Source organism: Vigna umbellata, chromosome 3, assembly GCF_029865625.1.
Source record: "Vigna umbellata cultivar VRB3 chromosome 3, Vumbellata_1.0, whole genome shotgun sequence".
Taxonomy (NCBI): Eukaryota; Viridiplantae; Streptophyta; class Magnoliopsida; order Fabales; family Fabaceae; genus Vigna; species Vigna umbellata.
The window spans coordinates 46,201,247-46,217,733 of record NC_142167.1 but is presented as its reverse complement, the minus strand read 5'-3'; the positions used below and the strand labels follow the sequence as shown (position 1 = coordinate 46,217,733).

At 40.5% G+C, this 16,487-nt stretch overlaps 1 protein-coding gene across 1 annotated transcript; it reads left to right on the top strand.

Moving 5' to 3' along the window:
• The first annotated feature begins 2,062 nt into the window (after nt 1-2,062).
• Nucleotides 2,063-11,889, top strand: LOC148202702 (uncharacterized). The gene is made up of 7 exons (XM_088109677.1): nt 2,063-2,201; nt 7,594-8,496; nt 8,806-9,212; nt 9,387-9,427; nt 9,681-10,119; nt 10,237-10,579; nt 11,585-11,889. The coding sequence occupies exons 1-7, from the start codon at nt 2,063-2,065 to the stop codon at nt 11,887-11,889; spliced, it is 2,577 nt and encodes an 858-aa protein (XP_087965803.1).
• Nucleotides 11,890-16,487: the final 4,598 nt, after the last annotated feature.

Genomic DNA, 16,487 nt, shown 5'->3' with positions numbered 1-16,487 from the left:
TGCGTTTGGATATATAGAAAAAGAAAAATCCAAAAGCGCTTCTGGAGTAATCGTGAGGTAGATGCTAAAAGCTGGTTTGGTGCTTAATTTACCTTTTCGAGTTAGGTATGGTGAGAGACCAAACTAAAGAGGATTTTAAAACAATATTAATTTCAGCGGTTAATGCATAATTAATGTTGTAATGTTAAAGCCAACAGTTACCACATGTTTAAAATAAATCTAAATTTGAATAATGATCTTAATTTTTAATGGATAATTTAGTAATAATATTTTTCCCAAAAAGACTCTAACTTTAATTCAAGTTTGACTTACGGTTATAATTTGCAGTTTTTGGCTAGAAAAAGAAAAATAAATTAAGAAATTAGTCAAATTTATTATAGTTATCTAATTATTAGTTGAGAGTAAGGTACAATTTGGTCCACAATCTTTAAAAAACGTTCGTTTTAATCGAAAAAACGAACGTTTTGAGGACTAAGATGAGGACTAAAAACAAAATTTTGAGGACTAAAACGAACGTTTTTCTAAAGAATGAAGACCAAATTGTACCTTACTTTGGAAGAGGACTAAAAACATATTTAACCCATTATTTTTCACCAACCAAACAAAATTTATTTATTTTTTCCTTTCTAATAAATATTCCTTCCCATCAGTTTGACCAGTCCCAAAATTCAGTACACCAAGTAAACTATACACCTATTATTACCAAAACATTACTTTTTTAATCTTAAATTATTTATTAAATTTTAATCACTGCATAACGCTTTTTTAATTAATAAGTGAATTGGATTAATCAGTTAACTTGATATTAAATTCAAAATACGTAATTGTATTAAATAAGAATAAAAAATATATAATGTTATTAATATTTCTGTGTGAAGTACGTTATTCTGGTGGAATAATAATCTTATGGTTTAAATGTTACACGGAGTAGTAATTTTGTCATTTCAATTTTTATATGATACTGTATAAGTCAACATTTTAATATTTTAAAAATAAATTATTCCAATTAATTTTACCTAACAATTTAAGTTTTTCACCTTCTTAATTTCCTTTCTATTAATTCCTTCCAGATTTTTCCAAAGCCTACAAGTGATAAATAATAAATGCAATAAAATAAATTGAACAACATAGGCTTGTTCCAATGATATATATCCATACATTAATAATGATAAAAGAAAAATATTTTTTTCTAATTCTTATCTACAACTTTAGTTTTTTATTATTCAGTCTCCAGATTTAAATAATTGTGAAATTTTATTCTAATTTTTAATCTTATATGTCTATTTTTTAAAATTACATTTTAATTAATCAATCTATTTTTGTTATACCTTAAACAAGAATGTTAGGTTTATGATTCAATTCAATCAAAATTAAAAAAAAATGTATATATAAATTAAAGATTCCACAAAGTTTTGTGTATTTTTAGTTCTTATAAAAGTTTCATAGTACAATAGTTTTTCATTTTATAAAATGAAGTAATATTGGTTCAATATTGTAAAACCCTCTATAATTAGCAATGATAATTCTACGTTAAATCAAATTAATTCACACTGCAATCAATGTTTAAACCTCTTAAAAAAAAAAACCACCCCAATTCTGATTTCATCTCTGCTGTCTCTGCTGTGCACTGGAAACACGCACCACTGCACACACTCAGTGCATTAAAAACGCACCAATCTGTGCATGCACGCACGCCACGTGTCGCAGGAGAAGCTTCCAAAGCAGGGATTGGTGTGCAGGTGGCAGTCGGGGAGACGCTCACCTGTTTTGACGTGGAATCCACCAAAGTTCTGAGTTTTGAGAAACTCTCTCTCACTTGCACGCACACTTCGTCTTCCTCAGAAATCAAACCTTCCATCTTCTCCAACTTCTCTCTAAGAACCTTCATCTTCTTTCTACCATTACTCATTTCTTTCAACTCCAATCAACTTTCTGAAACCGTAGGGACGTTCACGGAGTCGTAAGCTTTCACTGGAACCAAATATCTGAGAATTCTGCATCCGGTAAGCTTTCAAACCCTAGAAACCCTTTTCTGAGTTGCATGCGAACCTGATGCAGCTGCATGTTAGAATATACACTGAGTTCTCCTTCGTTCTTTTTGGTTAGAGTTAGTGAAACACTTGAGAATCACGTTGAGGGTAGGAAATTGTATTTTGGGCAAGCTAGCAAACGTTCACGTAGGGAGTTCACTGCTAGACCAGGTAAGGGAAGCTTATATGTTTAATTTGTACTCGTTTGTTGTGAAATCTGGATTGCATGTGTGAAAAATATGAAGTTGAGCTGTTATGAATGGTTACTGATATCGAATATGAATTCTGGTTTGGATGGATCTGTCATGAACGAACACTGCTTGTATGAATTATATTTGATGTTGAATTTGATTTAAATGCATGTTGATTTGATTATGTATGAATGGAGTATGGTTATTATGTGGTTGGAATGATTAAAATGTCGAAATCTGTATGATGAGAATGTTTGAGGTGAATTAAATCTGGAAACGAAAGTATAAAGTTTATAAATTTGAAATCTGGAAAATTCTGTTAAGCTTGTGGAAATCTGAGATTTTAGATCATTCCCTTTGCTAAAATGACGCTCGTCACTGTACGGTATTAGACCGTTCGGTTTTCATTAAAATAACTTAGATTGGAATTCTTTCATTTGGAAAGAATTCTGCTCGAGAACGAGCGTCCCCATTTTCTTTATGAATGAGCGTTCGGTTCAGCTCAGTATAGATAAATATTTGAAACTTTATAAATACGTGACGTTCGGCCTTAAGTCGAGCGTTCGTCCTCAATGACGTTCGGCCTTAAGTCGAGCGTTCGTCCTTAATGTCGTTCGACCTTGTGTCGAACGTTCGTTTTACAGAGCGTTTGTCATTATATTGAACGTTCGTCCCAATTGGCGCTCGGTCTTATACCGAAGCGTTCGTCCTAGATAGCGCTCGGTTTATACCAAGCGTTCGTTCTGATTTGGGCTCGGTCATTGACCCAGCGTTCGTCCAAGGAGGGTTCGGTTTTATAACTGAACGCTCGTCCTTATCATTGAATTCTGAGCGAACGTAACTGGCGTTCGTCCAAATTGTTCATTAACGTTCGTTCGTTGACTGGCAGTGTTGTTTTTCTGAAATCAAATCATATTTGGTTGTGTATCTAAATATTTTCTTACTGACTGTATCCTTTGGATTCTACCTGGAGTCTTTATACTTAAAATTTTTCTAAGTATCATCCATATCTTCTAAGATCAGTACCTTCAAAATTTTTAGTGTTGAAACGTATTAAGTGTGTCAACACCCAATTTCGTCCGGATTGATTAAATAACGACTCTCTTTTTATTCTGCCTTATTTCTATTTTCTTTATTTTTATTTTTTATGTTATTTTATTTCTTTAGTTCACTTTATTATATTTTATTATTTTATCCTTTTTGTCTTTCTTGGTTATTTTATTTTATTTTAGTATTATTAAGTTATTTTACTTCATTTTATCTTCTTAATTTTATTTTACTATATATCATTTCATTTTATATTATTAGGGGTGTTTATCTTTTTGGCTCCCGTAACCACCCCTCTGCTCTACACACCCGTAACCACCCCAACCACTTCTCCTTTTTCATTCCCAACTCCATTACCTCCAGGGGGATCCCATTCACTCCAGAGATTGATCTCCGCATCACACAATACTCAATCCTCCTCCATTCTCTATCAATGCTGGCAACTCATATACACCCATTACCATAGCCATATGGGGACCGGCGATCAGAACCTACCATTTTTTCATCCATTTCCTCTTCATTTTCATCTCCAACGCCTTGTACCACGGCCTAACCTCAAACAGCCTCCATCCCAGCCATCATCAACTTCTTCTCTCGTCACCACGAAACCCCATTCTTCTTCATCACTTTCATCTCATACACAGTCTCAAACACCGCGGCAGCACCCATCATCTTCATCCTTTTTCTTCTTCATCTCTAACATCCCTCGGCATCACACCCAACTACATACTCCTTCATCATAAATCATCTCCGAAACCTAACACTACCAACCCACTACTCAACCAGATTTCCCGTCATCATCCTGCCTCCATCACGCCTCACTTTCATCATCCAATTTCAAATTCAAATTCAATCATCTTCAACTCTCACAGCGCACACTAAAATAGATAAAGGAGAAGGGGAGAGTCCATCGGCGGCGACTTCCAAGGCTGTCGGCGTCGTGGTTGAGAACGGATCCGGGGTATTTGGGGGGTGTCGGCGACGCAGGAGGTGGTGGCACGAGAGGCTGGGTCGACGGTGAGAAGAGAGGGAGAGAGGCCAGAAGCAACTTGCGGCGGTCTGCTTGGAGGAGGCGACGGCCAGAACTGCTCCGACGGGCGTGAACGGCGTCGCCGGCAGCGGTCCGGGTGGCGTTTAGCATCGCCGGCGAAACTTCGGACGAGATAGAGGATCCTCCCGCGGCGGCTGGGACGTGGGTGGCGTAGGTAGGTGGCTCAGGAGTCTCTCGTTCAGAGGAGAAGATGAGATGTTGATGCAAATTAGTTGAATTTGGAGGAACCCTAATGTGTTTTCTGAATTGGGAATAAAGGCTTCGGGCCATACCCCCCTCTTCCTGGCACATACAAATTTCACGTGTACACCTCCATCCTGTTAGGGCTTAAACCCATATGTTCCTGCCAATAAAAACAAAAAAAAAAAGAGAAAAAAGATTTGGACCTAACATATATTTCGAGATGCACCTCCCATTTCTCATCCTTACACCCCTGACAGCATTGCCCAAGCAAAGGAGCCTCATTTCTTCTTCGCATCCCTGGTTTTTAATCTCTACACCCCTATTCTTGTTGGGCTGTTTCTCTTGCTTCATTTTTATGCTTTTGTTTCTTTATTTTTATTAGTATTTGTTTGGTTATTAGTTTTTACTGTATGTAACCCCTTGTATGATAACCCCACTCCTGGATCTTGTCTTTTATTTTTTATCTTGGTTATTTGTTGCACTTTAAATAAAAAAAGAAGAAGGAAAAATTATACATAAATAATAATAACAAAAAAAATATATTTAAAGGTTTAAGCACACGTGTGACCGCTCGCGTCGTCCTTGTGCTAAAAACCTTTTCTTCTTCCTTAAATAAATTTACAAAAAATACGTTTTAAAGGTTTAAGCACACGTGTGACCGCTCGCGTCGTCCTTGTGCTAAAAACCTCTTCTTCTTCCTTAAATAAATTTACAAAAAATATTTTGAAAAGGTTTTAAGCACACGTGCGACCGCTCGCGTAGGCCTTGTGCTAAAAAACCTTTTCCTTTTCTTTTACAAAAGTTAAAAATCAAATAAAAATATTTTGAAAAGGTTTTAAGCACACGTGCGACCGCTCGCGTAGGCCTTGTGCTAAAAAACCTTTTCCTTTTCTTTTACAAAAGTTAAAAATCAAATAAAAATATTTGAAAAGGTTTAAGCACACGTGCGACCGCTCGCGTAGGCCTTGTGCTAAAAAACCTTTTCCTTTTCTTTTACAAAAGTTAAAAATCAAATAAAAATATTTTGAAAAGGTTTTAAGCACACGTGCGACCGCTCGCGTAGGCCTTGTGCTAAAAAACCTTTTCCTTTTCTTTTACAAAAGTTAAAAATCAAATAAAAATATTTGAAAAGGTTTAAGCACACGTGCGACCGCTCGCGTAGGCCTTGTGCTAGAAAACCTTTTCCTTCTTTATTAAAAATACTAAAATATTCCCAGCTACAAGTAATCTTTCAGCTAGAACTACGTAACCCTGATTTCTCATTTTGAATGAGAATACGTAGGAGCAAGGTCAATCCTTGTCGGGCCCAAAAAACTAAAAAATATGTTTTGTTTATTTGGAATCTTATTTTAGGGGATAATTAAACATTTTGAAAAAACCACATCATATTCGTGCATTTAGTTAAAGGTACTGCCTTAGGGCAGGCGTTGTAGGGTGCTAATACCTTCCCTACACGTAACCGACTCCCGAACCCAGAATATGGTTTTCGTGGACCGTGCTTTATCATTTTGAGGTTTTTCCATAGTTTTCCATAATAAACTATGGTGGCGACTCCAAAATCTCTTTTTAAAACCCGTTTCTTTTTTGGATCGTCGTCCCGTCGCGATTCCGGTTGCGACAAAGTGGATAAATGGTTCGTTTCTTTTGTTCAGAAACGAGGATGTAGGAGTACTGTAACATGTTAGTCCCTATTGATTGAGTGATGAACGTTCGTGAATTTAAGAGAGTGGAACACAGAATGAAAATGTGAATATGAGAAATGTGTAATATGGACGAATGATATTTTGAACGAATTATTGGAAATGGATTTTAACGAGCGTTCCAAGGAGGAACGTCTCAGATATGATTGATTATTGAAGTTTTGTAAAGTATGACTGTGGGCATGCTAATGCTGGCTTGGTCCATCCTGATATTCCGTGATACTCGTCTTCACGTAGAAGGGAGTACTCATGTGTGGGAATGGCAGGAGGCTCTATTCCTTAGGGGTACTTTGGATAGAGTTAACCTCGAGTGGCAGCTGTCGAGTGCAATACAGTTACCACACCACTCGGGTGCAAGGACGCCTGTAGCTACACGGTTCATACAGTCCGGACGGTCTGTCTTTTATATACGTATCTATATGATTGTGGATTGATAAGCTTACATGTTGTTTGAGTGGATTGAATGGTAAATGTATGTGATGATTGTATAAATTAAATATTATAAGCTTACCCTTGCATTTCCATTGTGTTGTCTTGTATATGTACCTCCGTCTTGTCAAATGCAATGATCATCCGTTGTGGATGTGAGCAGATGATGGTACGTCCCTCGAGCAAGTGCTGGAAGAAGAAAATTTGGATGAAGCTAACCTGGTGGAGGTTGAAGTAAAGGCCGAGCCTTAGAGTGCTCGTTAGAATAGTACTGTGCGTGTTAGTATGGTATGAACGTTCGGCCAATTATTTTGTAAGGCCGTTCGTCTTATCCATCTCTGACTGTATTTTGACGTACGTTAGTGAATTTATCTAAGAACGTTTACTCTTGGTTTCATTCGTATGCGTTATACGCGTTCCCTATACTGATGCCGTTCGGCTTTTGATTCTGGATTAATGCAAAGACTGTTTATGATTACTGTTAATTGTAATTAATTCTGATTTATGGTGATTACTGTATTTTGGGATGTTACATTAGTGGTATCAGAGCAGTTTTGTTCTTTTAAGGAACACTGTAGGTTATGAGTGCACTACGTTTTTGCTGTGTGCTTATTATGTGTTAATGAGTTATTGTTTTAACTCTCGAACTTTACTAACGCTCGTTTTTCTCTGATCCAGAGAACTAATGGCGCCTAGACTTCCTCCTCCTCCCCAACCGAGTGAGTCCGATACGTCCAGCAACGCTAGGTTGTTGGAAACCGTAGTTGAACGACTGCATCAACAGAACACCACGTTGCTGGAGCAAAACGCCACTCTGATGCAGCAAAACCAAGCTGCTATGCAAGGCTTGGAGGCCTCGCGTGTCAATTCTGAAAACACGCAAAGGCAATTGATGGAGATCTTGGCTGCCACTAGAGGTGCGCCTGGAGCTTCTTCTTCTAACGCTGCCCCACCTACTGCAGAATGGAGTTTGGAGAGCTTTCTTCAACATCATCCTTCCAAGTTTAATGGAAAATGCCTTCCTGATGAGGCAGATCATTGGCTGCGGGACATTGAGAAGATTTATAATGCAAAGAGGTGCCCTGACGACAACAGATTGGCGTTTACTGAGTACTTGTTGACTGGTGAGGCCAGCCACTGGTGGACGAGTGTGAAGGCTATCCTGACCGACACTCATGCTCCTATCACATGGGAGGTTTTCAGAAACAAATTTTATGAAGAGTATTTCCCAGACAGCGTTCGCTATGCTAAGGAAGTAGAGTTTCTTCCGTTGGTGCAAGGGGGAAAATCTGTATCAGAGTACACCAATGCTTTCAAGCAGTTGTTGAGATTTAATACTATGGCCACTAGTGAAGAGTGGCAGTGTAGAAAATTTGAGAATGGATTAAGGAGCGACTTGAAGGTGTTGATATCAAGTTTATGCATTCGGTCATTTCCTGCCATGGTGGAAAGAGCCAAGGTACTGGAGAAGAATATGGCAGAAGTGGAACGACAAAAGAAGCAGCCACAGGTGACTAGAGGACCGATTGTATCCAGGGGTACTGCCAACATGAGAAGTACTCCTTACGCTCGTCCAAGTCAGTCAACTGCAAGTGGATCACGAGCGTTGATCACTGCCGGGCAGCCAGGAAACGTTACTTGTTTCCAGTGTGGAGGACCACACTATCGTTCGTCTTGCCCTCAACTCATGGGAGGAAAATTCTGCACTCGATGTAGAAGAAGTGGGCACTTGGAGAGTGAGTGCAACATGGGTGGACGAGCTGTGTTGAGGCCACCGAATGCTGGCAGAAATCAGGCTAGAGGAGGAAGAGCCCAAGCAGCTGGACGCGTGTATGCGATTACTGGTGCAGAGGCAGCCAATTCAGGTACACTCATCATCAGCACCTGCCTTGTGTTTGGTACCTCTTGTTGCGTATTGTTTGATTCGGGAGCAACGCATTCCTTCATCTCGAAGGCGTGCGTTTGCAAACTGGGATTAGAAGTGAGGGAGATGTCTTTTGATCTGGTGGTGTCAACACCAGCAGCGGGAGAGGTTAGGACGTCCACTATGTGCGTCCGGTGTCCTGTTGAAGTAGAAGGGCGTAAGTACAAGGTTAACCTCATCTGCCTACCTCTACAAGGTTTGGAGGTGATTCTAGGAATGGATTGGTTGGCTACCAATCACATTCTCATAGATTGTGGGAAGAAAGAGTTGGTGTTTCCGGATGAAGAGAGTGAAGAGTTAAATGTGACGCTCGGCCAGTTAAAGGAGGATATAATGGAAGGTGCGAGCTGCTTCTTGATTTTGACGCATGAAGATCAAGAGCTTGGAGAATTGAGGCGTGAACGAACGTCCGTCATAAGCAGTGAAGAACGAACGTTCATTATGGAGGAGTTTTCAGACGTTTTTCCGGAAGAAATTCCAGGGTTGCCTCCTGTGCGTGAGGTGGAATTCACCATAGACCTGGTGACCACGGCAGCCCCTGTATCTGTTCAACCTTACCGAATGGCGCCTGCAGAATTGGTTGAACTTAAGAAGCAGATTGAAGAGCTATTGGACAAACAATTTATCAGACCGAGCGTGTCACCATGGGGAGCGCCTGTGCTCTTGGTGAAAAAGAAGGATGGTAGCTCTCGTTTGTGCATAGATTACAGACAATTGAACAAGCTGACCATCAAAAACAAGTACCCTTTGCCAAGGATAGACGACCTGCTGGATCAATTGCATGGGGCCACTGTGTTCTCGAAAATTGACTTGCGGTCTGGATATCATCAGATTAGAGTAAAGGAGGATGACATTCAGAAGACTGCTTTTAGGTCTCGTTATGGACACTACGAGTATGTAGTGATGCCGTTCGGTGTAACGAACGCTCCGGCCATCTTCATGGATTACATGAACCGCATATTTAGACCTTACTTGGACAAGTTTGTGGTCGTTTTCATAGATGATATACTCATCTACTCTAAGACCAATGACGAACATGAAGAACACTTGAGGGCAGTGCTGAGCATATTGAGGGAGAAGGAGTTGTATGCTAAACTGTCCAAGTGTGAATTCTGGATGGAGGAGGTGCAGTTTGCTTGGACATATTGTGTCCGCTGGAGGGATCTCGGTAGATCCAGCAAAGGTACGTGCAGTTATGGAATGGGAACGTCCGCGTTCAGTCACGGAGGTGAGAAGTTTCGTTGGTCTTGCGGGCTACTATAGGCGTTTCATTGAAGGGTTTTCCAAGATAGTAGCACCGCTGACACAGCTTACAAGGAAGGACCAGCCTTTTGTTTGGACTGACTTGTGTGAGGAACGTTTCCAGGAGTTGAAAGTGAAGTTGACGAGCGCTCCTGTACTGGTCATTCCGGACACGTCCAAGCCCTTTGAAGTTTACTGTGATGCATCTCATCAAGGGTTGGGCTGTGTGCTTATGCAGGAGAAACGAGCAGTAGCGTACGCATCTCGCCAATTGAAAATTCATGAGAGGAACTACCCCACACACGACCTGGAACTGGCAGCGGTTGTGTTCGCATTGAAGATTTGGAGGCATTATCTATACGGATCCACATTCCAAGTCTTCAGTGACCACAAGAGCCTCAAGTATTTATTTGATCAAAAGGAATTGAACATGAGGCAGAGGCGTTGGTTGGAATTTCTGAAAGACTATGAGTTTGAACTGTTGTATCATCCTGGGAAGGCCAATGTGGTGGCGGACGCACTAAGCAGGAAGGCAGTGCATGTCTCGGTTATGATGGTGAAAGAGTTAAGCTTAGTGGAGAGCTTTAGGGATTTAAGGTTGCAGTTTGAGTTAGAACCGAACAGCATCAAGTGCTGCAACCTTAGAATATCAAGTAATGTGTTTGATCGAATCTGGAAGAAGCAGCGTGAGGATGAAGATCTGGTGAAGATATTAAACGCGCTGGTTTCAAATAAAGATAAGGACTTCAACACAGGAACGGACGGCATGCTGCGTTACAAGGGTAGGACGTGCGTTCCTAACGATGGCGAGCTGAAGCGGATTATTTTGGAGGAAGCTCATCACAGTCGTCTTAGCATGCACCCTGGCATGACTAAGATGTATCAAGACTTACGAAAATCGTTTTGGTGGCCTGGAATGAAGAGTGATGTAGCACGATTTGTAGCGTCTTGCTTAACTTGCCAGCGTGCTAAGGCCGAACACCAACGACCAGGTGGTTTGCTTCAACCACTGGAAATTCCTGAATGGAAGTGGGACAGCATTTCCATGGACTTCGTGACTCATCTACCACGAACGGTGAGGAATCATGATTCAATCTGGGTGATCGTGGACAGATTAACGAAGAGCGCACACTTCTTGGCCGTGAACCTGAAGATGTCAATGACTAATTTGGCCAAGTTGTATATTAATGAGATTGTTCGTCTGCATGGAGTACCTTCAAGCATAGTTTCTGACCGAGACACGAGATTCACATCTCGTTTTTGGCAATCCTTACAAGGTGAATTGGGAAGCAAGCTGCAGATGAGTTCAGCGTATCATCCGCAAACGGACGGCCAATCCGAACGTACTATACAAATGCTAGAAGACCTACTGAGGACGTGCGTCCTAGATCACTTAGGCGCATGGGATGAGGTACTGCCTCTTGTGGAATTCACATATAACAACAGCTTTCAAGCTAGCATTGGGATGGCGCCGTTTGAAGCTCTCTATGGGAGGAAGTGCAGAACGCCACTTTGCTGGTTCCAAGAGGGAGAGAACGTGCTAACTGGACCTGAACTCATCCAGCAAACAACCGAGAAGGTTAAGTTGATCCAAGATAGATTAAAGACGTCCTTGAGCAGGCAGAAATCCTATGCGGATAGAAGAAGAAGACCGTTGGAATTCGCTGCAGGTGATCACGTATTTTTGAGACTGAATCCGATCACTGGAGTAGGCAGAGTTGTTCGTCCAAAGAAGCTGTCTCCCAAGTTCATAGGGCCGTATCAAATATTGAAGAAGATTGGAACAGTGGCCTATGAACTCGCATTGCCTCCTCAGCTATCAAATCTGCATCCAGTCTTCCATGTGTCTCAGCTTAGGAGATACATAGCTAATCCTTCTCATGTCTTGGAGCTGGAAGACATTCAACTGCGTCCAGACCGAACGTTGGAGCTACAACCAGTCCGCATTGAAGATGAACGCACCAAGCTACATAAGGGAAAAGACATTCGTTTGGTGAAGATAGTGTGGGACGCTAAGACTGGAGATTCAACTTGGGAAGTGAAGAGTGCAATGAAGGATTTGTATCCGCATTTATTTACATGTAATCTCTGAATTTTCGAGGACGAAAATTTTGTAGTTAGGGAGAATGTAAAACCCTCTATAATTAGCAATGATAATTCTACGTTAAATCAAATTAATTCACACTGCAATCAATGTTTAAACCTCTTAAAAAAAAAAACCACCCCAATTCTGATTTCATCTCTGCTGTCTCTGCTGTGCACTGGAAACACGCACCACTGCACACACTCAGTGCATTAAAAACGCACCAATCTGTGCATGCACGCACGCCACGTGTCGCAGGAGAAGCTTCCAAAGCAGGGATTGGTGTGCAGGTGGCAGTCGGGGAGACGCTCACCTGTTTTGACGTGGAATCCACCAAAGTTCTGAGTTTTGAGAAACTCTCTCTCACTTGCACGCACACTTCGTCTTCCTCAGAAATCAAACCTTCCATCTTCTCCAACTTCTCTCTAAGAACCTTCATCTTCTTTCTACCATTACTCATTTCTTTCAACTCCAATCAACTTTCTGAAACCGTAGGGACGTTCACGGAGTCGTAAGCTTTCACTGGAACCAAATATCTGAGAATTCTGCATCCGGTAAGCTTTCAAACCCTAGAAACCCTTTTCTGAGTTGCATGCGAACCTGATGCAGCTGCATGTTAGAATATACACTGAGTTCTCCTTCGTTCTTTTTGGTTAGAGTTAGTGAAACACTTGAGAATCACGTTGAGGGTAGGAAATTGTATTTTGGGCAAGCTAGCAAACGTTCACGTAGGGAGTTCACTGCTAGACCAGGTAAGGGAAGCTTATATGTTTAATTTGTACTCGTTTGTTGTGAAATCTGGATTGCATGTGTGAAAAATATGAAGTTGAGCTGTTATGAATGGTTACTGATATCGAATATGAATTCTGGTTTGGATGGATCTGTCATGAACGAACACTGCTTGTATGAATTATATTTGATGTTGAATTTGATTTAAATGCATGTTGATTTGATTATGTATGAATGGAGTATGGTTATTATGTGGTTGGAATGATTAAAATGTCGAAATCTGTATGATGAGAATGTTTGAGGTGAATTAAATCTGGAAACGAAAGTATAAAGTTTATAAATTTGAAATCTGGAAAATTCTGTTAAGCTTGTGGAAATCTGAGATTTTAGATCATTCCCTTTGCTAAAATGACGCTCGTCACTGTACGGTATTAGACCGTTCGGTTTTCATTAAAATAACTTAGATTGGAATTCTTTCATTTGGAAAGAATTCTGCTCGAGAACGAGCGTCCCCATTTTCTTTATGAATGAGCGTTCGGTTCAGCTCAGTATAGATAAATATTTGAAACTTTATAAATACGTGACGTTCGGCCTTAAGTCGAGCGTTCGTCCTCAATGACGTTCGGCCTTAAGTCGAGCGTTCGTCCTTAATGTCGTTCGACCTTGTGTCGAACGTTCGTTTTACAGAGCGTTTGTCATTATATTGAACGTTCGTCCCAATTGGCGCTCGGTCTTATACCGAAGCGTTCGTCCTAGATAGCGCTCGGTTTATACCAAGCGTTCGTTCTGATTTGGGCTCGGTCATTGACCCAGCGTTCGTCCAAGGAGGGTTCGGTTTTATAACTGAACGCTCGTCCTTATCATTGAATTCTGAGCGAACGTAACTGGCGTTCGTCCAAATTGTTCATTAACGTTCGTTCGTTGACTGGCAGTGTTGTTTTTCTGAAATCAAATCATATTTGGTTGTGTATCTAAATATTTTCTTACTGACTGTATCCTTTGGATTCTACCTGGAGTCTTTATACTTAAAATTTTTCTAAGTATCATCCATATCTTCTAAGATCAGTACCTTCAAAATTTTTAGTGTTGAAACGTATTAAGTGTGTCAACACCCAATTTCGTCCGGATTGATTAAATAACGACTCTCTTTTTATTCTGCCTTATTTCTATTTTCTTTATTTTTATTTTTTATGTTATTTTATTTCTTTAGTTCACTTTATTATATTTTATTATTTTATCCTTTTTGTCTTTCTTGGTTATTTTATTTTATTTTAGTATTATTAAGTTATTTTACTTCATTTTATCTTCTTAATTTTATTTTACTATATATCATTTCATTTTATATTATTAGGGGTGTTTATCTTTTTGGCTCCCGTAACCACCCCTCTGCTCTACACACCCGTAACCACCCCAACCACTTCTCCTTTTTCATTCCCAACTCCATTACCTCCAGGGGGATCCCATTCACTCCAGAGATTGATCTCCGCATCACACAATACTCAATCCTCCTCCATTCTCTATCAATGCTGGCAACTCATATACACCCATTACCATAGCCATATGGGGACCGGCGATCAGAACCTACCATTTTTTCATCCATTTCCTCTTCATTTTCATCTCCAACGCCTTGTACCACGGCCTAACCTCAAACAGCCTCCATCCCAGCCATCATCAACTTCTTCTCTCGTCACCACGAAACCCCATTCTTCTTCATCACTTTCATCTCATACACAGTCTCAAACACCGCGGCAGCACCCATCATCTTCATCCTTTTTCTTCTTCATCTCTAACATCCCTCGGCATCACACCCAACTACATACTCCTTCATCATAAATCATCTCCGAAACCTAACACTACCAACCCACTACTCAACCAGATTTCCCGTCATCATCCTGCCTCCATCACGCCTCACTTTCATCATCCAATTTCAAATTCAAATTCAATCATCTTCAACTCTCACAGCGCACACTAAAATAGATAAAGGAGAAGGGGAGAGTCCATCGGCGGCGACTTCCAAGGCTGTCGGCGTCGTGGTTGAGAACGGATCCGGGGTATTTGGGGGGTGTCGGCGACGCAGGAGGTGGTGGCACGAGAGGCTGGGTCGACGGTGAGAAGAGAGGGAGAGAGGCCAGAAGCAACTTGCGGCGGTCTGCTTGGAGGAGGCGACGGCCAGAACTGCTCCGACGGGCGTGAACGGCGTCGCCGGCAGCGGTCCGGGTGGCGTTTAGCATCGCCGGCGAAACTTCGGACGAGATAGAGGATCCTCCCGCGGCGGCTGGGACGTGGGTGGCGTAGGTAGGTGGCTCAGGAGTCTCTCGTTCAGAGGAGAAGATGAGATGTTGATGCAAATTAGTTGAATTTGGAGGAACCCTAATGTGTTTTCTGAATTGGGAATAAAGGCTTCGGGCCATACCCCCCTCTTCCTGGCACATACAAATTTCACGTGTACACCTCCATCCTGTTAGGGCTTAAACCCATATGTTCCTGCCAATAAAAACAAAAAAAAAAAAGAGAAAAAAGATTTGGACCTAACATATATTTCGAGATGCACCTCCCATTTCTCATCCTTACACCCCTGACAGCATTGCCCAAGCAAAGGAGCCTCATTTCTTCTTCGCATCCCTGGTTTTTAATCTCTACACCCCTATTCTTGTTGGGCTGTTTCTCTTGCTTCATTTTTATGCTTTTGTTTCTTTATTTTTATTAGTATTTGTTTGGTTATTAGTTTTTACTGTATGTAACCCCTTGTATGATAACCCCACTCCTGGATCTTGTCTTTTATTTTTTTATCTTGGTTATTTGTTGCACTTTAAATAAAAAAAGAAGAAGGAAAAATTATACATAAATAATAATAACAAAAAAAATATATATTTAAAGGTTTAAGCACACGTGTGACCGCTCGCGTCGTCCTTGTGCTAAAAACCTTTTCTTCTTCCTTAAATAAATTTACAAAAAATACGTTTTAAAGGTTTAAGCACACGTGTGACCGCTCGCGTCGTCCTTGTGCTAAAAACCTCTTCTTCTTCCTTAAATAAATTTACAAAAAATATTTTGAAAAGGTTTTAAGCACACGTGCGACCGCTCGCGTAGGCCTTGTGCTAAAAAACCTTTTCCTTTTCTTTTACAAAAGTTAAAAATCAAATAAAAATATTTTGAAAAGGTTTTAAGCACACGTGCGACCGCTCGCGTAGGCCTTGTGCTAAAAAACCTTTTCCTTTTCTTTTACAAAAGTTAAAAATCAAATAAAAATATTTGAAAAGGTTTTAAGCACACGTGCGACCGCTCGCGTAGGCCTTGTGCTAAAAAACCTTTTCCTTTTCTTTTACAAAAGTTAAAAATCAAATAAAAATATTTTGAAAAGGTTTTAAGCACACGTGCGACCGCTCGCGTAGGCCTTGTGCTAAAAAACCTTTTCCTTTTCTTTTACAAAAGTTAAAAATCAAATAAAAATATTTGAAAAGGTTTAAGCACACGTGCGACCGCTCGCGTAGGCCTTGTGCTAGAAAACCTTTTCCTTCTTTATTAAAAATACTAAAATATTCCCAGCTACAAGTAATCTTTCAGCTAGAACTACGTAACCCTGATTTCTCATTTTGAATGAGAATACGTAGGAGCAAGGTCAATCCTTGTCGGGCCCAAAAAACTAAAAAATATGTTTTGTTTATTTGGAATCTTATTTTAGGGGATAATTAAACATTTTGAAAAACCACATCATATTCGTGCATTTAGTTAAAGGTACTGCCTTAGGGCAGGCGTTGTAGGGTGCTAACACCTTCCCTACACGTAACCGACTCCCGAACCCAGAATATGGTTTTCGTGGACCGTGCTTTATCATTTTGAGGTTTTTCCATAGTTTTCCATAATAAACTATGGTGGCG